Raw genomic sequence first — 20,850 nt, forward strand, 5'->3', positions numbered from 1 at the left:
ATTCTTTTCCATTGACCATTGATAAACTGTGTCTATCAATTATTCGACCATTGAAAATTCTTTTGCGAATCCATTCCCAGGCTCCAGCAGGGTTTGTGAACTATGCTTTAAATTCCACATCATACCCATCACAAAAAATGCTTATTTCCACATCAGTAACATTGTGCACTTTCACCCCTACCTTGGCCTCTCCATCACTAAAACCTTAATATATCCCTTCAACATCTCCAAACTGGACTCTTCTAATGCTCGGGATCGGGTCATCATTTAGCTATCGACACATTGCCAGAGCACTGCTTCGTGCGTGTCCAAAAAGTTTTGGTTTCCTAGTAGGATCATTCATTAGAATATATTTTATGACTAAAAGAAATGTTTATCTCCTACAATCTCCAGTCATCTGAAAATATGGCTCTTGCACCACTTCAGCTATCGAATTATTGAGTAACAAGAAAAGGTAACGAAAATGAGCGCTTACTTGAAATACAAGGCCAAGTCAGTCGCAATTATAGCAACTTCCATCAAATGGATGACTGTTTCATGTTGACGTTGATTCAGGTTCTGAAAAATGTTTACGCTCTGCCCATTGAGAAAGGAAAGGAAAAGCAGTAACATCAAGATGTTAATTCAGTGAATATTTAAGATAAATAACTTCTCTTTTGTTGTAAGATATCCTGCTAATATATTCAGAAATATTTGGCTTACTGACCTCATCCTGAAGCAGCGTTTTACTGTATTCAAGGTGATGTCTTTCCAAAATAGAAGACCCATGCAATCTTGCTAGAGGTGCTTGAGATCTGTGGTTGAGGATCATTTTAATGTATGATTCAGGATTTATGATATGCTTCATATATCTCAGTATTGTTAATCAGTAATTGATTAGAATATCCTGGCAAAGATCCATGGCAAACATTTTTTTTGTGTGTTTTGGAGAATAGGAAAAGAATTTAGAAGCTACTGGCCTGGATTTTGTGGTAAGCGTAATAGTGAGGCTGTCAGCACTCACCATTATTGAGGAGTAAATCGGACAACAACCTCTGGTATCTGCACATGTTCGATTAAACACTGATATGATGAGGTTGCTGTTTGAGTTGCCCTGATTCTCCACAAGCTTTGCGACATGGATACCTTACCCAGAAACTCTCCATTGAAACACGTGGAACACTTCAGGTTATGATATTTACCACTAGTAATAAACCTGCCAGAAAAAGTTAGGGCTTGTCCATGAATGTAAGTGAATTTTTTTTACAGTATCTTAATTACTACCAAGCAACCTCTCTAGCACTAAAAAATAAGGAATCTCATTCCTTCAGATTTTTCAGCTTGTTGAATAAAGAATTTAGAAGGTATTGGCCTGGATTTTATAGTAAGAATAATAGACTATCAGCACTCACCATTATTGAGGTGTAAATCCTCATGTAATTTTTAAAAAACTTTTTCTTTCTGTCTCTTCCATCTTGCTCTCTTATTAACATCTTTCTTTCCCCCTCTTCATTTTTCTTTCTGTATGTGATTTTACATTGAATTGAATTTCTAACTTACACTTTTTGGTTTACACTTTACATGTATCAGTATGGATTATTCAATGTGATTAGTGAAGAAGTTTGATAAAGGATAGATATTTTCTTCTTCATTAACATTATATTTATTTGTGCTTACAATGAAGATTCTGTGTAGATTTTGAGTAGACACTAAATCGCCCATGTACACCCAGTCCCAGGCCTAACTACCTTCAGCTGCTTCATCAATGACTTTCCTTTCAGCATATTGTCAAAAGTGGGGCTGTTTGCTGATGAATACTCAGTGTTCGGCTCCATTCACAGTTCCTCAGATAATGAAGCAACAACAGGTTTGTCTGATAAGTGACAAGTAATGTTTATGCCACACAAATATTAGGTAATGACCAATTCCAACAAAAGAGAACGTAACCATCTTCCCTTGACATGGCAAACTCTGAATCACCTGCCATCAACATCCTGGAGATCACCATTGACCAGAAACTGAACCGGACCAATCACAAAAACAGTAGCTACTACAGGTCCGAGGCTAGGGATTTTGCAGCTAGTGGCTCACATCCTGACTTCCCAAAGCCTCTCCATCACACTCTTGACGTGCCTTGTAGGTGGTACAAGGATGGGTTTGCCTGGATGGGTTTGGTTCCAAGAACACCCAAGAAGGACAAACAAAGCAATCCATTTGATTGGCACCCTATCGACTGGCTTAAACACCCAGTTCCTCCACCATTTGTGTACTGTGGCTGCGGTGTGTAATACCTGCAGCATGCACTGCATCAAGTCGCCAAGGCTTATGTGGCAGCATCTTTCAAATCTGTGAACTCCACCATTTAGAGGGGCAAGGGCTGCAGGTGCATGGGGACATCGCTACTTCCAAGTTCCCCTTCAAGTTACATACCATCTTGAATTTGAAGAAACTATTATATATTTCTTTATTGCTGGGTTACAATTCAGAAACTGCCTACCTAATAGCACTCTGCAACCGCGCAGTTCAAGAAAGAGGCCCACCATCACATTCTCATGGGAAATTGGGGATATACAATAATACTGGTCTTATCAGTGACTCTCACATCGCAAGCATGAATTTTAAAAGCCATTAGAAATTAACATCAGTTCCACTTACTTCAACTGGTACAAGTTATTGGTGCCTCGGTGATCAATATCATGGCAAAATGCTGCCGTAATCATAGCGAAAGCTTCTAGATCTGAGTAGTACTTCTTTATTTTACCTGTCTGCAGAGTAGATTTGAAAGTTTTTAAAACACAATGAACATTAAATTAAAGTAATATCCTTTCTTAATGGTTGTGTGTTGAAATTGCCAACCCTGATCCATCTGCAGCATTCTTTCTTACCATGAGAAGTGTAAACATAGTTTGTCCCACATTGAATCCATGTCGCCAGTTATGGTAGGTGATATCACGGTAACCTTTTCTGACAGTGTACATCCATCGAGTCAATACCTGATGCAAAACATAGAGCATTTCTAATGAAGATGTTAAGTGATATGAAAAGATAGTGTCTGAGAAATTCAGGCATGCCCATCTTTGGCCATGCAGGGAGAGAAACAGATTAATCCCTCTGCCTGAATGATGAGGCCCAAGGCACCCCCAATATTAGTCTTCAGCTTCATTTACATTGAGCTGGTGAGCTGCGGAGAGCAACAGGCTATAATTACTGTTCTCTAGTTTCCATTAAGGAATCTGCAGAAAAGCAGAATCAAAGGATCAGTGGCAATCGATCATCCCTTTCTCATTAACATCTAAATGTACAAATGAGAAAACACCAAAACCACTTTCATGATGATCCTCTAATTCAGATTCTTGGAGTTTTGTCTATTTGAGCCAACTCTTGGTGTTAAATCTGTACCCTGTAACAAACTCACTGACCCAGCTTTATCTGGATTTAAGAGTCTGCCAATGGACTGCAAGATAACCCAGAATACGGACCTCTGACCCCAGAGACTGGGGCCTCAGAATCCAAATTTAAAGATGAAAGTCAAAAGCAGATAAGATGTGGCCTTCCAAAGTAATTAGTCACATGAAGAGGTACAATAAAACTGGACTGAAAAGACTCACATCTGCTGGTATTTTGAACTTTACAACTGCGTTTATTTCAAAGAAGCACCGAATTCCACTCTTGATTAGGTCAAACTCTGAAACATCCAAGTCACTGAAGTGGAATTCATAGAGCTCAACATTACTTGGATCAGGTAGTTCTTCTTTCTGAGGGTAAAATTCAAGCTACGGTGAGGTATTTGAAGAAGGTTCATGTTCTGCTGTTCCTTTATGCTACTGGACAGCTGGTTTTGTACAAGAGATTACAAATCTAACTTACCAAGATCCTAATCATATCCTGCTGTTCACAATCTGCAACATCCTTGTCCAACTTCTCTTTTGTTTTCTGTGAAAAAAAAAATATTGTCGCAAAGATTTCAATCTCCCTTGTTCTTTCATACTAATTAATGCAAAGAGGCCATTGCTGCACTCACCAAAATGGTCTGAAGTTCTCTGTCGGTGCACTTTGATTGATACATTAGCATTTCTGAAGCAATATCTTTCCTGCTTTCCAGTTTATTCATTTTATCATAAGTATCTGTGTTAAGGAGTGACCATCCCAGGAACTGTGTCAGGGTCTGAAGCAAGCAAACAACTACATTTAGTAAAACTGATTTACAGTTCAAGCATTCTCAAAAGACAATGCCCTAGAATTTCCTGTCGAGAGGTAATCAGCAAGTTGCGCCAAAAGTTTACATAAACTTCACACCCATTTTTCCATCAGCAATTTACAGCAAAATGTTAAAGTTTGAAGCCATCTAAACATTTATTCACATTAGGCACAAAGCGTGTTTAAGAAATATTAATTGTGACAGTGTTTTAGTTTTTAAGTCTGCTACAGTCTGATGCCATAAAAATATTCAAAATGCAGGTTTCACTGGGAAGAAAAAGAAACAATTTTTTGAAAAAAAATCACCATTAGGTTTCAGAAATATGATTGTGGATCCTGCTACATTTAAAAAGTTGGGTTTAAATTTCCACGCACTCTGAACCATGTTACTTTCAGAAAATTCCCATTTTTCACCTCTTATTTGGGGAACAGGACAATAATAATGAATAGTACAGGGTTTTGATGAAGTTTATGAAGAAATGGTGGAAAAGATTAAGGAAATTTGGATGTAACAAGAGAACACGCATAACTTCACTTACAGTCTTCAGAGCTGGAAATTGTATGATAGCACAATTTGTTTGAGCACAAATTTACGGGAAATTTCAAGCCAATATGTTTGATTGTGCTTATTGATCTTTATATATCAATATTTGTGTTGATACATTATGAGCATTTCTTGATTCCCCTTACTTTAATATCAGGATTTGTCTTAGTTCTTCAGAGGTGGTCCTTATCGTTCAATATCTGACAATGTATAAATTACGCAATTAGTTTTGTCCATACTACATCAGTCAGGAGCCTGCATGGTGGACTTATCAGCAGACGCCAATGTTATGTATAAAGTTGTTTACAATTGTAAGCAAATCATTCCCTTGTATTCAATCTTGGATTTCAATGAACAATGAGTTGAAATAAAAATTGTACATTTCCTTTTTGGTTCAATAATGCTACACCACTGTTCCCAGTATCTCCACCGTAATTTCATAAAACAACTGAAAAGAGTTTTATTTAAGTACATAGCTTCTGAAAGGTACGATAGCCTGGGATACAGTGAAATTGATCACTGCCTCTTTCTTGTCGCCCCAGGATTTTCAAACCTTTTTGGGAGGGGCAGTCATGATGCTCCTGCAAGTTTGGGGCCCAGGCAAAGAGTGCTGAGAGAATGTGGAGGTTTGTTCTGTGCCCAAGCCCCCGCTGACCAAAGGACTGTGGGAGTCCAGAGAGGCAGATTGAAGATTCCAAGATCAGACAATGATTTTTAAAGTTTCACACTCCCTGCCTTGCGCACATGCCAGCAGCCACCCCACTAGACTCCCCCCACCACCCACCAACAATTCTGTCTGATTGGGACCTTCTGTCTGCTGATCTTCATCAGAAGAATTCATTCTCAGTGGGCTGTCATGTAGCTGCAGGTTCATGTTTCAATTACCTACTATTTCCATTGACACTAAATCTGTCAATAGGTGAGCATGCTCCACCACGACCACCCCAGGACCATATTATTGGATCAGGATTAGAAAAGACAACAATTGTGGACCTCATCATGAGCAGACCTGGACCCTTGCCAACTAGGGGGAGGTGTCAAGAAAATGTGCCCTCTGAACTCTGAAGTGACAAAAATGTCATCATGATTTTATAAGCCATGTTAAAACATATTCAGTGGTACCTACTTCAGTGATCTGTTCATCATACTCATCAAATGGTTTTCCATCCTTTCTGTTGTAAAATGTAGCTATGCCCACTACCTCTTCTTTCTTATTTACAATTGGCAATGACAAGACATTTTTTATAACCCAGCCTGTTTCATCCACTGGTTCTTTCTATCAAAGAAAACCATGAGAGATTCAGCAAGTGATTGTACAGTAATGAGTTCAAACGATGAAACGTGAGAAATAAAAACACGTAAGCCTAAATAATAAACCCAATCTTTACCTTAAGAACTTTACTATAATAAATCATGACACAAATGATCACGTGCACTATTATTTTCATCTGTTATGCTCAACTGGCAGTCAGTGAAAGTTAGTAACTTGTGTGTCAGAAAATAAATTTAATTTACACTTATTTCAAATTGGAAAGATGCTATTATAGTATGAGAAGAGATGCAAATGTTGAAATGTTTGCTACAATTACAGTTTCATTATTTCTGTAATGCCAATGACAAGTTCAGTAGTGGAAGAGAATCATACCAAATGTACTCAATACATGGATACATGTATTTAATCTATCTGTTTAATTTGAATATATTTTGCCCTTTCTAACTTAATGCAATATTGACCTGTTTCTAATTTTAAACCATACATTACTTCATAATTGGGATATTTTACAATCCTTCATGACACATCAAAAGTAATTAAAACATGAAGTGTGGGAGGGACAGAACCATTTTGCCCAATTCGCTCAATACATTGTGTATGGATCTGCACAAAATGGAATCTGACCTCCTCAGAAAGTTAAGATCCAGAGATAAAATCTCTCTCTGATCCGCAAAATATAATTAAGCAAAAATGCTGCCTAGCATTACAGGCTGTGATATTCAACCATGAGTGATCGTAATGATTACATGACATTCCCAAGTTCCTAACAGGATTGGATCCATAATCGATCTTGTCATAAAACAAATAATCATCCAGCTCCATGTTAAATGAGTAATTGACACAGCATTAACCATTAATGATAGGAAACTATTGTGTGTGGAAAGACACGTATTTAATTTCTAATCAAATTGAGACTTTTATGTTTTGATCATCAGGCTTACCATTCATTTGCATTTGTCTACATAACAAATCCCATTGCATCTCAAAGTAATTTACTGTATGTGAAACACTTGGACCCATTACTTTGAGACATAACAAGATGTTATATCAACAAAAATGTTTTCTGATTATTTGGTTCAATTTCTTGAAATAAAACTGCATGAATTTTAATGACATACAACCATCTGACATAAGTACATAAAACAAATGTATTCTTGCACTCACTTGGAAAGTAAAGTACTCATCATCTGAGGCATTCATCATGTTGCAGATCTGCCAAAGTTCAGATTAATGACAATTAGATAAGCGTTCATACAATGCTGTGTAAAGATGACTATTGCACTTTTATTGCAAAATTAGTACCTTGAATTAGCATTTTGTAAAGGCACGATAATTTTGATAAATTTACCAATCTTTGTTCGGAATCCCTGTGAATAAAAAAAATTGTAGCATAGAACAGGAAGGTTGTGAATGTGAAAACCCTTCCCTCCTGCCTCAAACATTAAAGGAGAGCAGGATAAATCAGGAAATTACAGACTGTTGATCTCACTTCATTTGCTTAAACTATAGAATCATTAATACGGCATCAAATTAGCAAGCATTTAGAAAAGCAAGATGAGTCAGTTCAAGTTTCTAAAAGGTGCTTGGCTAAATGTATAAAATTAACAGAAGAAATAACAGAGAAGATAAAGAAAGGAAATACAGTAATGTGGTTTATTTGGATTTTTAACATGAGCCACCACCTGAAAGGCTTCTGACAAAGATAATGGCAACAAATTAAGAAAGCAGTAGCTACATGGGTAGAGAGGAGTTGGAGGAAAGTAAACAAAGGGTAGAGGTTAAAGGAAGATTTGTTGGACTAGAAATATGTAGCAGGGGCTGGTATAATGCAGTGACAAAATCTGGATGTAGGAATTGAGGGAACATCTGTGCTATAATAATCTCTTTACTTCTCATATGAATGAAGGTAAAGAATTGAATGCTGTCTGGTTTGGGTCCCCAATAACAGCATCAAGTACTCTTATGCCATGTACAGCATTGGCAGGAAGCTGAGTGAGCTCCCTCTACTCTGTGCAGCAATATGCCTCAGAAAAGCACAACCTGCATCTAATTGTCGTTTTTGTCCCCCCCCCACTGGCTATACATATAGGATCTTTGAGAAAAATTGGGACTTAGTATTGAATTATGAGCAGTTTTAGGCGGTGAGCCCATGCACATGAGGAAATGTACGAAGGCCACAGAAACTCAATAGCTTTGCTAGTAGCCTTTAGAGGAAGGACATTTACATTTTGTATGTTTGTATTAGACAGGGCTGCTTTCAGGCTGAGTAATGGAAAGGAAATCTTCTGACTCACTCTAATTCACATGGTCCTTTATAGTTTTAATCTAGCAGCTAGAGGAAATAAGGTGGACACTTTTTCTAATTGATTGAGCACTGCTGTTGTTAGTTGTTTGTAAACCACTTTCAAGTAAGCCTTTTTTTACAAGGAGATATCACAGAATTGGTTTGTTTAATAATTTTGACTTGCATTTTACTGTAATGATATCCATTCATGACTTATACTAGCTACATTTCAATCTGAGTAGATTCATCTTGTTTAATTGAAGGGGAGCTGCTGTATGTCTTTCAGTATAAACATAGTTGTTTTTGCGATAGGGTGATACATTGTAGATCCTGAGTACTCTTCCATAAAGTGGTGCACGTAGATCAATGTCTGTAACTTCCCAGAAGTTAAGAACTCATTCTCAGCCATGGCTACATGAGGAGGTGTCAAACTCAGAGATATTTCTTTGTCGAGAAATAGAGAAAATCAGACAATTAATCTCCTGCACTATTTTATGTATGTAACACTTGAAGCTAGAAAGAGGAAGTTATAAAAAAGATTAAAGGAAATAGTTTAGCTCGGGAAACCACAAAAAACAAATAGAAGAAAAAAACCTTGCGAAGAAAGTAACATATGATATTTACCACATGGTGTGACAACACCATGAATGGAATGGTTATTCCCCAAGCCCCTCACTTTACAGTTGATGTTTGCTGGAAGTGTCACACTCAAAAGCTGCAGAATGTTGATTTAGCACCATATTTTAATATTTTGCTTTTTGTTTATGCACATCAAGAATCATGGAATGGCAAAATACCAGTTGACCCAACCATTCATTAATTTCATAGATCTAGTGGCAGGGCCATTTGGGGATGGGGTGGCGGGGGCAGGGGTGGCAGGTGATGATCTCCCCTCAATCCTTTTGAGGTTGGCCAACTTGGAATTGGAGAACACTGTTGTCACTGGATGGATTCAATTTACAGATCACTGGATAGGCCTCAGGTGGCGTATTCTGTACAATTCTAGGCACCAAACTTTAGGAGGAATGTCAAAGTCTTGAAGAGGGTACAGAGGAGGTTTACTAGGATGGTACCAGGGATGAAAGACTTCAGTTATCTGGAGATATTGGAGAACTGGGATTCTGCTCCCTAGAACAGAGTAGTTTAAGGAGAGGTTTTGCTAGAGCAAGTAAACCAAAGCTATTTCTCCTGGCAAGTGGGTTGATAGCCAGAGGTCATAGTTTTAAAATAACTGGCAAAGGTACTAGAGGGGAAATGAGGAGAACTTATTTCACACAGACGGTTGTTATCATCTGGAACACACTACCTGAAAGGGTGGTGGAATAAGATTCCACAGGAACTTTCAAAGAGCAATTGGTCATGTATTCAAAGAGAACTAATTTGTCGGATAAAGCTGGGGTGTGGGATAAATTGGACAAAGAGCGGGAAAAGACATGATGGCCGACTGACCCCCTTCCATGCTGCAAGATTTTAAGATTCTAATTGGGAAGGATAACCTTGGGTTAAAAGGGAAGAAATATCGGAGGTTTGGAAAGGGGAAAAGGAGTAATACTGGAGGACAGAAGGATGCAGGAGACTGTAAGGGGTTTGTGTTGCCGAAAATACAAGTGATGGCAAGAGAAATGCAGAAAGAGATATATCTTGGCTGCAGAGAGTAGAATTGGCACCAGTTGAGCAAGAGTGTGGACCGGTGATAGAGATAGTGGGAGAATAAGGTTTTGGGGAGATCAGACCACCCATGGGCCAGAGGTAGTGGGAGAGGGATATTAAAAGCAGCCAGTCATCAAATGTGGACAGAAATGAAATGATCTCCCAGGATGCAGGACTTCACTGTGAAGGACCAGGAATTAGCATGGAATGCACAGCACATAAGGGCAGTCAGTCAGGGGCTGCTAGGAGAAGACCTATTCTAAATCAGAGGAAGAAGCTGAAACTGCAGAAGGCACTGAGGCAAAACAGAAGGATTCAAACTATTGGCATCAGTAACCCAAGGCAAGAGAATGGAGAGCAGACAGATTGGACAAGGAAGAGTCTACATAATGGAGATCACAGATAGAATTGTGCCTATAGGTGGTGACCTCCATGGTATCAGTTAATGTGAATGGGCTGAGGGGGCAAGATAAATTGCAGCAAATAGTTCAACACTTTAAGAAGGCTAATTTGCAGGAAACATTCTGGGAATTGGGCCTCACAACCTCTTGACACTGAAATAATACCACATGGGAGCACAGAGTTAGAATCACGTGAAAACGAGGGGTAGCAATAATAGAATGGCATAATGAAAGGACCAGAGGGTATTAAACGTATACATTTAGGTCAATATGTAGAGGGTCCAACAAGGGACGGTGCAGTGCTGGACCAAATTCTGGGGAATGAAGCCGGACAGGTGGCTGAGGTGATGGTGGGCGAGCATTTTAGTGATAGAGACCACAACATGGTACAGTTTAAGCTTGTTATGGACAAAGAAATAGACAAGTTGCAAAAAAATGTTTTGGATTGGGGGAGAGTGGATTTTGGTAAAATAAGGCAGGATCTGGCCAAGGTAGACTGGGAACAGCTACTTGTGGGGAAATCTAGAGGAGCAGTGGGGGGTGTTCAAAAAGGAAATGGGGAGGGTACAGGCTCAACATGTTCCCTCTAGGGTGATAGGAAGGAGTAACAATCCCAGAGAACCACGGATGACCAGAGATATTCAGGATACGATGAGAAGGAAAAGAGAGGCTTTTAGCAGGTACAAGGGGAGTAAATCAACGGAGGCATTAGTGGAGTACAGAAAGTGCAGGGTGGAGCTTAAGAAAGCAATTAGGAGAGCAAAGAGGGGATATGAGAAAGCTCTGGCTGGTAAAAGTAGGGGAAATCCCAAGATATTCTATAAGTATATCAATGGAAAAAGGATAACCAGGGAAAGAATAGGGCCCATTAAGGACTAAGGGGGCAAACTATGGGTGGAGCCAGAGGACATCGGTAGAGTGTTGAACGGATACTTCACATCCATCTTCACCCAAGAGAATGAGGATGAAGGTATCGAACTCGGGGAGAGAGACTGCGAGGTTCTTGAGCAAATTGATATAGGGAGTGACAAGGTATTGGAGGTGTTGGCAGGCTTAAAAGTGGACAAATCTCCAGGTCCCGATGATTTGTGTCCCAGACTGCTGAGGGAGGCCAAGGAGGAGATCGCAGGGGCTTTGATCCAAATTTTTAGTTCCTCTCTGGCCATGGTGCCAGAGGATTGGAGAACAGCTAATGTGGTTCCGTTATTTAAGAAGGGTTGTAGAGTTAAGCCAGGGAACTACAGGCCAGTGAATCTCACGTCAGTGGTAGGGAAACTATTGGAGAAAATTCTGAAGGAGAGAATCTATCTCCACTTGGAGAGGCAAGGTTTGATCAAGGATAGTCAGCATAGCCAGTCAGATAGTCAGAGGGGGGTCATGCCTAAAAAATTTGATTGAATATTTTGAGGAGGCGACCAGGTGTGTAGATGAGGGTAGTGTAGTTGATGTAGTTTATGTGGATTTCAACAAAGCCTTTGACAAAGTCCTATATGGGAGACTTATATAGAAGGCAAATGCACATGGGATACAGGGTAATTTGATAAAGTGGATTCAAAATTGGGTTAGTTGTAGGAGACGGAGGATGATGACAGAAGGATGCTTTAGTGACTGGAAGCCAGTGTCCAGTGGCGTACCACAGGGATCTGCGCTGTGTCCCCTATTATTCATCATTTATATAAACAACATGGATGACTATGTGGGGGGTAGGATTAGTAAGTTTGCAGATGATACAAAGATTGGCCGGGTAGTTAACAGTGAGGTTGAGTGTCTTGGGCTACAGGAAGATATAGACAGGATGGTCAAATGGGCAGATAAGTGGCAGATGGAATTTAACCCTGAAAAGTGTGAGGTGATACACTTTGGAAGGAGTAATTTGACAAGGAAGTATTCAATGAATGGCATGACACTAGGAAGTTCTGAGGAACAAAGGGACCTTGGCGTGTGTGTCCATAGATCTCTGAAGGCAGAGGGGCATGTTAGTGGGGCGGTGAAAAAGGCATATGGGACACTTGCCTTTATCAATTGAGGCATAGATTACAAAAGTAGGGAGATCATGTTGGAGTTGTATAGAACCTTGGTGAGGCCACAGCTGGAGTACTATGTGCAGTTCTGGTTGCCACATTATAGGAAGGATGTGATTGCACTGGAGGGGGTGCAGAGGAGATTCACCAGGATGTTGCCTGGGATGAAACATTTAAGTTTTGAAGAGAGGTTGGATAGACTTGGGTTGTTTTCGTTGGAGCAGAGAAAACAGAGGGGCGACCTGATCGAGGTGTACAAGATTATGAGGGGCATGGACAGTGTGGATATGAGCAGCTGTTCGCCTTAGTTGAAGGGTCAGTCACGAGGGGATATAAGTTCAAGGTGAGGGGCAGGAGGTTTAGGGGGGATGTGAGGAAAAACATTTTTACCCAGAGGGTGGTGACAGTCTGGAAAGCACTGCCTGGGAGGGTGGTGGAGGCAGGTTGCCTCACATCCTTTAAAAAGTACCTGGATGAGCACTTGACACATCATAACATTCAAGACTATGGGTCAAGTGCTGGTAAATGGGATTAGGCAGGTTGGTCAGGTGTTTCTCACGTGTCGGTACAAACTCGATGGGCCGAAGGGCCTCTTCTGCCTGTGTGATTCTATGATTCTGTGACTTCAGCGTGTGTGTATATTTCCCCAGGGAGGTCTCCTGTTATCCCTTTTATAGTTTGCACACAACCAGTGAAAGATATGAACAGACTCACAAGAGACTTTCTGCAGCCACTCAGCTATGTGCAATGATCTCTTAAAGCTGAGATATTTGAGTTCTTTGCATTTGTTTTCGGACCTGGTTTCTTTGCCATTCTTGGGGTTCTTTTTGCCAAATGACCGTAATTGCAACAAGCAGTTAGCAAAAGTTATCCAATAATAGGAAAAGAAAAGCCAAAGAAATTGTTGCATGTTTTTTAAAATCCTTTTGACTGCTCCGTTGAATTCTCACTAGTTTAAGGAAAATAGCACTGGAAATGAGGTTTGTAACATAAAGACTCAAACCTTACAAAAGAATTATTAATCTGACCTTTTTCATAGCATTTTCTCTGTTTAAAATGGGTCTAGCAGGGCTTTCACTGGAGCCATTAAAAGCAAAGACTCAAGTTCATAGTTCAAAGGCACTAAATGTTTTTGTTTAATTTTGTGACTACAGGCTAATGAGTGCAAAGATCAGCATAGGTTCCTAATCTTAATCCCTGCTACGGACATGTGTAAGCAGGATCCAATTCTTTTGTGGTGTGGTGTAGTTAAATAGGTTGTGGGCATTCATTGGGCGGATACGCACCTGAAAACAGCTACTTGGGTAAGACACCAGGGGATGGGTAGTGCCGTTAGCAACTGTAACTCAGCAACCCACGGGAACAGAGGAGAGAGGAGAAAATTGACAGGAATAACATTTTGAAACCTTTGATTTAGAAAAAAAGAGTGGCACATTCCAGTACCCATGACGGGATTGGCTGGAAATAAAGGGTAACTTTAACCTACCCAAAACGAGTTTCACATACCACCTGATTTTGTTCTCCATTATCTTCAATCAGAAGTAAAATTGCTGAGGGTGAAAACCAGCTTTGAACCCAATCCATTCAGTCTGGGCAGGTGGGGCTAAAATTGTCCCCATTAGTCTCTGCTATGGAATGGTCCAGGATGTAGGGCAAATCCTCACAAAAGTGAAATGTAAAGGATGAGTGAGAAAACCTCTTTCAAACTTAGGGGAAACTTTACTTACTGACTCAAAGATAGAATATGACTCTTTATAAGCAATTGGAGCAGTCAATGAAACTGTGAACTTACAGACCACCCCACTGTGATAATGATAGGTTGTGGAAGCAGTTGTGGAAGCAGTCAAGCAGCCCTTATCCTATAATGACAGCCTTCAGGCTTTGTCAATAGACAACTAGTGAAATTGCAAGCAGAGTCACAGCAGGCTGTTTTTTTTTTCTCAAAAATTTAAAGGGTGGGGATTTAAATGGCTTGACAGTTTGACAATTCCATGGAGCGTATCCACTTATTATGCACATTCATGTCCACTCTTAACAATCCCAAAAGGCACCTTACCTCTCCCAAAGGGGCACCTTAACTTTATTTTATTCATTCATGGGATGTGGGCTTTGCTGATTGGGCCAGCATTTATTGCCTGTCTCTAGTTGCCCTTGAGAAGGTGGTGGTGAGCTGCCTTCTTGAATCGCTGCACTCCACGTGATGTAGATACACCCACCGTGCTGTTAGGAAGGGAGCTCCAGGATTTTTACCCAGTGACAGTGAAGGAACGGCGATATATTTCCAAGTCAGAATGGCGAATGGCTTGGAGGGGAACTTCCAGGTGGTGGTGATCCCATCTATCTGCTGCCCTTGTCCTTCTAGATGGTAGTGGTTGCGGGTTTGGAAGGTGCTGTCTAAGGAGCCTTGGTGAATTCTCCCAAAGGGGTACCTTACATCTCCCAAAGGGTACCTGGACCTTTCCAAAAGAGTACCTTACCTCTCCAAATAACTCTGGCAGCTTTAGACTGTTTCATCTGAATCCCACGAGTTGTGCTTTAGACATTCCAATAACAAAAATTGCATCTGTTTGAAGGCAGCTGACCACCATGGACCCCATGGATGTCCAAACTACATCCTGCACTGGCCCCCACCCTTGCACACCTCGGTGAAAATGGTGGATGCCAGGTTTGGGAGTGGGACTTCTGGAATCGGGGCTCTGGCACCATTTTCACGAAAATTCAGTCCTTAGCTCTCATCCAGTTTTATCACACTACAGTTCTCGTAACAGAATAATGCAAACCTCTTTTATACAATGAGCTGAATATTTATTGTGAATGCCAATGGCTATTGTAGTCAACATTAACCCATGGAGTGGTCATAGAAAAGGAAAACAAATAATACCAACCAAATTAATTATTGCCATTATAAATTGACTTACAAAGCCATTTTCAGCAACGTAGGTTGGCAGCCCACTCACAAGGGACCAATGATCCATAGGAGGTGACCTTCAAGAACAAAATGAATTAAAGTTATGACTTATTGATGACCTGCTGAATAAAATATGCTTCACCAGATCGTAAACATCTGGTAGTACTTACGGGATGACTTTGATTTCCTCTTTCCCGACCAACAAATAGTCAATGATCTTATAAAAGTTGATTTCCTGCACAGTTTGAGAAAGAGTTGTTTGTTAGTGGTGCAAAAACACACAATGTGTTTCAGGGATTGTGCGTGAACTGACGATGAAATATGTTTATAAACTTACTCTGCCATCTGCGGTCTTTGGGCCTTTGTAAGGGGGGACTTCACCCATCAGGATTGGCCATTCATCAAAGAACTCCTAAGGTAGCATTTCATTAGATTTTATTTATTTAATCAAACAAAGTGTAATCATCCATTTTAATTGTGGTTGACATTTTTAAATAACAAATTAAAAGAAAGATATGACATTGTGACTGGCAGTTTATCTACCTTCTGCTTGGTCATATCCAGAAGAGCAACTGAATATCTTTCGACATTTAAATAGATTCGGACTGTGTACAGAGCTTTGTGAAACTGGCGTTCGATGTCTGTAAGTTCTTCAAATACCTTGTTGGCAGACCACAACAGAACCTGTCGATGGGAAGCAAAGAGAAATTTACAGAACCTAGGGGAAAAAGGCATTTTGTCACACTCAATCTGATAATTGCATCTTCTAATTCTTTCATGGGTTTTGTGCATCGCTGGTAAGGCCAGCATTTGTTGCCCACCCCTAACTGGCCTTGAGAAGATGGTGGTGAGATGCTGAGGGTAAGTACACCCATTGTGCTGCAGTGATGGGATCATACTGTAACTACAGATTGAAGTATCAGTATACAGACCTAGACAACTCTTTACAGTGAGGGCATTGAGGTTGTCTGTTGGGAGTAATGCATAATCATATGGATACTGAAGGAAGCAAGATGTGGAAACATGGGAACAGGAGTAGGCCATTCAGACCCTTGACACTATTCTGTCATTCAACTGGATGATGTCTCATCTGCACCTCAACTCAATTTATCTGCCTTTGATCCATATCCTCTGAACCTTACCCAAGAGTAGATGACATGGTGTCAACATAAGATCTAACCGCATCCACCCACTTTGGCAGATTTGATAATCTGATGCCAAACTGGGAAGTCTGCAGTCAGGTGAAGTACTATGAATGACTGACCAACCTGTTTGGCTCACTAATAGGATATAGAGGGATAGATCCAACAATGGGAACTGGCACTCCTGCCACTCAATGCCAAACAACTTTGCAAGATGTTACCCTCAGATACTATGATCCTAATTGAACATCTTACCTGTGCTCTATGCTGAATTTAAATTTTAGTAGTCCCCTTACACAATTAGTGGTTCCTAAAGCCTTGGCTTTGCCAAGCTGTGTTAAACTCTAGGCTTAGCTAAATAGGATGTATCCCTACAGGATTACAGTGTGCACTCTTTATTAAATATAAACCTGTGCTGCTTTCTTAGTTGCTTGATTTGACTCTTAAAAATACTGAGGATTTTCATGTGTATCAAACAAGCTCCGCCCAAATAAAAATTGTGCCACAGTAAGGCTATGTTTCCTATCCTTGCTAGTAAGGCTAGTTGTGCTCACATCTACGTACATTGTAGTGGTCTGTAACCATTAGATTAAGCAGATGTGATGCTGATCTGAGGGGCTTAGAGGCCAGTAATAGTTTTGTAGTTTCTAAGGCTACAATAACATTAATTAGCACCCAGCCTGACTCTTCCTTTGTTCCAGAGTCAGGTCAGACCCATATTATGGATTTATACTATAATTTTAGCACAGCGAAACTGCCTTGTATCTGCGCAGTGTAAATGTTGCCTTTGTCTGCTATCCAGGGAGTTAGATCCAAGAGCTAAATTATCAGTAAATGTGTAATGCTGTTCATATCTGACTATAACACTCCAACACTTGTCTATTAGTGAAAGGTGGAATTTATGCAGCTGATCTGGGATATGAGATGCTTAATTTATAATGCTAAATTGGCTCTCTTGCATTCTGCTCCCTGTACAGTAATAAGAGTAAGGCTCACACTACATAGCACCAGACAACTCAAGTTTCTACATGTGGAGCAGAGGGAAAAAATGTCTTGGTGAGGAGTTTTACTTTTGACCAAAAAAATGATAAAATAGAGCAGTTTCTACAACACATAGCCCAGTGAACAATTGGTCATGCCTGCTCCTCCTGGCCCCACAAAAATAAAAGATGAAAAGATTCGGAGCTTTTTTGCAGAGCAGCCACCAACAGTGCCTTTAAGGACCACTGGTTAGGCTGTTCACCACAGAACCAAAGGGCAAAGAGGTCACTGAACATTGAAACACTGATCATGCTTATTAGTGTGTTTAATGATTTGATAGAGAACAGTTTTGTTAACTTGTATTGAAAGTCAAGCGAGGATCCCTCAGATAATTCTTGAGCAACATGAATGGAGAACAGTTGATCCCTGAGAATGATTACATGGCGATTATATTATATTATTTACAGTTTACATTACCAACTGCAAGAGTGAAGTTTCAGGTGTTACTACTCTGACCTGGACCACCATCCCCATTGGTGAAGAACATCAAAATGTAATGTGTGGGTATTTGAGAAAGAATCAAGTTTTCAAAGAACTTATTTGAATCTAACACAAATATTACCTGGGACCGTCGTAATTCCACATTGTAGAGGTAATTTATATGAGAGTATCTCAGTGCTAAAGATGCAAAATTAAGATATTTTGTAAAAACCTAGAAATATAAAATGAATAGGTTACTGCTCAATAGATTTGATTTTCTTTAAACTTGCACAAAAATCTAAGATAGTCGTTTCTAGTTACCTCTTGGTCTTCTGTTGTGAAATGTGGTTCTCCAATTTTGTTGATCACCATCAAGACTGCTAAAATCTCCTTCCCCTGCACCACTGGGGCAGCTAGCATGTTCAAAGTTGTGTAGCCAGTCTGTTTATCAACAAATTCAGAAAAATGGGCATCCTAGGACAGAACCACAAAGTCACATTTCTATTTGTCTCCAACACATGTTATGGGTCATTTTTTGCAATAGTGGTGTCCTCGTAATTAGATGTCTAAGTAAATGTTCATGTACTTCATTTAATTATGTTGGGAAAACCAGGAAGTTCTCTCTGTTCATGATGTTTGATAACACAGCCTTTATTTTTCTCATTTTAGGGTGAAAATTGGGGGTGTGCTAAATCTCCCAGGAATCTGTTTTTTTTATTAACTAAAATACATTAATTGTTGAACTGCACTCTATGAAATCTCTATTAAAAGCTTGCCAGTTAAAAATGGGAAAAGTCAGTCTATTAAAACCTGGAACAGACCTGCTTTGCTGATGGAATGGGTGAGACGTTAATCAAGGGAAGCCGGCAATGCTGCACCCACTTACATCCTGGGTGAGATGAAGTGAAACTTCTTTAAAACAGTTGCTGTTGATTGAAAAACCACCTGGATCATCTCAAACAGAAATTAAACCTCAGATTTTCTTTGACTCTCTTTACACGCATCAATGAGAATTTTCTCACACTTCCGGAGAAGTTACAGTGCACGGTAGTAGAAAATCCAAGGAAATTCAAGGCCACAGTAACAGATTTCAGATTTACTGGCCAGTTATTAGTGTGACAGCTTTTCCACAGCTAAAATTACAGAAGGGCTTCTATTATTTGCTAAAGCACAAAGCTCAACTTGTACATTACAGGCATTGCAGATAACTGAACGTTTTCCATAGTAATTTTAACTTTCACCAATAGTCTAAAGTGGCCAATATTCAATGGGCAATGCATTATACACCAAGCTCAAGTCTGCATTCCATTGAAGTCAACTGAAAACACAATCAGGGCAGGGTATATAACTATCCAATGCTGTTTGTTTTATATCTTTTCCAAGAATTAAAATAACCAATTTTCTTCTCAGATATATGACAAACAATAGGTAATCCATTGCATTAGTAAACACCAGAATCAAAGACTGCAGCTAAGACTAAGCTTTAGGTACCAGTGTGTTCCCATCTGAGAAGTTGCTTCCTACGTTCTGACCATGTGACAAACAGAAATTGCAAGGGCAAGGCAAGTCCTGAGAAATGCATAACTTTGTGATCCTTCTCAATCTTCACCTCAATCAATCTTATGAGTCTAGAAAGGTTATCCATCAGAGTCTTGATATAGCAGCAAGTGCTTGCAAGTCAATAGCTGTAGTGTTTGACTTGGCTAGTTATATACCCTACCCTAACTGCGTTTTCAATTGACTTCAGTGGAAAGCAAACTTGAGCTTGGTGTATAATGCATGGCCCATTGAATATCATCTGCCTTAGACTATTGGTGAAAGTTAAAATTACTATGGGAAATGCTCAGTTATCTGCAAATGTCTGTTATGTACAAGGTGGAACTGCTCTTCCTGATGGAACATTAAAAAGACCTGTTGGTCCATGCATATAACTGATACTCTAATTATATCATGTTTGATTATTTATCTAGTCTTGTACATTTACATTAAACGTGAACATACACTAAACATGAATATACAATTATGTACATATACCCCTGAACATATGCTATTCACTATATGTACACTATGCATGCAGCTACATAACCTATTTGCATGTTTGCTACCCTATGCACATATATTGCCAATGCAAACATGCTATCCACAAAAATATACTACCCATATAGATAGCTGCCCATGCATATACCTAAACACACACATACACTACTTTTATAAAGTATAAGAGCTCCAATGGTTGCCTGAGCACTTTTTAAGTCAAGCTTGATACAGGTTTAGAGCCAAAAACTTTGCACTTGTAAAAAAGAAATACACCCAAAATGCACAAAGTAAAAAAAATGCACACAGAAGTATAACTCCATCAGACAAATCTATTCCAACACAACTGAAAAGTGTTCTTAATGATATTTTGGTTTAAGCAATATGGGACAAACATCGACTGAACCGCAATACAAACCTGGCTGCTGTACATTTTTTCAAGAATAGTGAGGGCTCAAATCTGAACTGTTGATTTAATGAAGGAAGTACTACAGTCTCGCATTAATAATTCTTATCCTTATGTTGAAATCCCTCTATGGCCCCGCCCTCCAGCACTACAACTCACTGAGCTTTCTGTGTTGATCCAATTCTGGCCTCCTGTGCACCCCCAATTTTCAGAGAACCACCACTGACATCTATGCCTTCAGCTGCCATGGCATCAAGCTCTGGAATTTCCTTCGTAACTTCTCTACCTCTCCCTCTTCCTTTAAGATGCTCCTTAAAATCTACTTCTTTGACCAAGCTTTTGCTTATCTGACCTATTATCTCTTAATGTGGCTCAGTGTCAAATTGTGTTTGATAATGCCCCTCTGAAGTGTCTTTTGTTCTATTACATGAACAACGTTATATAAATACAAGTTGTTGATGTATTTCAAACTACAGGGTAACTCAAAGAAAACAGACATAAGTATCACGTTGCAAAAATGTTACAATATATTATATGTGAACGGCATCAG

At 39.7% G+C, this 20,850-nt stretch overlaps 2 protein-coding genes across 2 annotated transcripts in view; one reads left to right on the plus strand and one right to left on the minus strand.

Annotated features, from left to right (window-relative positions):
* fra10ac1 (FRA10A associated CGG repeat 1) overlaps positions 1-20,850 on the plus strand; it is a 91,981-nt gene that overhangs the window by 51,950 nt on the left and 19,181 nt on the right. The gene's annotated exons all lie outside the window — the stretch shown is intronic.
* Positions 1-20,850, minus strand: part of pde6c (phosphodiesterase 6C, cGMP-specific, cone, alpha prime) — a 39,765-nt gene that overhangs the window by 10,653 nt on the left and 8,262 nt on the right. Inside the window, exons 2-16 of the mRNA XM_078566007.1 lie at positions 18,182-18,334; positions 18,003-18,092; positions 15,801-15,941; positions 15,595-15,669; positions 15,428-15,492; positions 15,268-15,334; positions 7,158-7,205; positions 5,847-5,996; positions 4,001-4,144; positions 3,847-3,912; positions 3,588-3,734; positions 2,865-2,972; positions 2,635-2,744; positions 707-794; positions 476-576 (exon numbers count right to left, since the gene is read on the minus strand). Of these exons, the coding sequence (XP_078422133.1) occupies positions 476-576; positions 707-794; positions 2,635-2,744; positions 2,865-2,972; positions 3,588-3,734; positions 3,847-3,912; positions 4,001-4,144; positions 5,847-5,996; positions 7,158-7,205; positions 15,268-15,334; positions 15,428-15,492; positions 15,595-15,669; positions 15,801-15,941; positions 18,003-18,092; positions 18,182-18,334 (1,553 nt within the window). The remainder of the gene's footprint in view (positions 1-475; positions 577-706; positions 795-2,634; positions 2,745-2,864; positions 2,973-3,587; positions 3,735-3,846; positions 3,913-4,000; positions 4,145-5,846; positions 5,997-7,157; positions 7,206-15,267; positions 15,335-15,427; positions 15,493-15,594; positions 15,670-15,800; positions 15,942-18,002; positions 18,093-18,181; positions 18,335-20,850) is intronic.

Source organism: Cetorhinus maximus, chromosome 20 (assembly GCF_964194155.1).
Source record: "Cetorhinus maximus chromosome 20, sCetMax3.hap1.1, whole genome shotgun sequence".
NCBI classification, from domain to species: domain Eukaryota; kingdom Metazoa; phylum Chordata; class Chondrichthyes; order Lamniformes; family Cetorhinidae; genus Cetorhinus; species Cetorhinus maximus.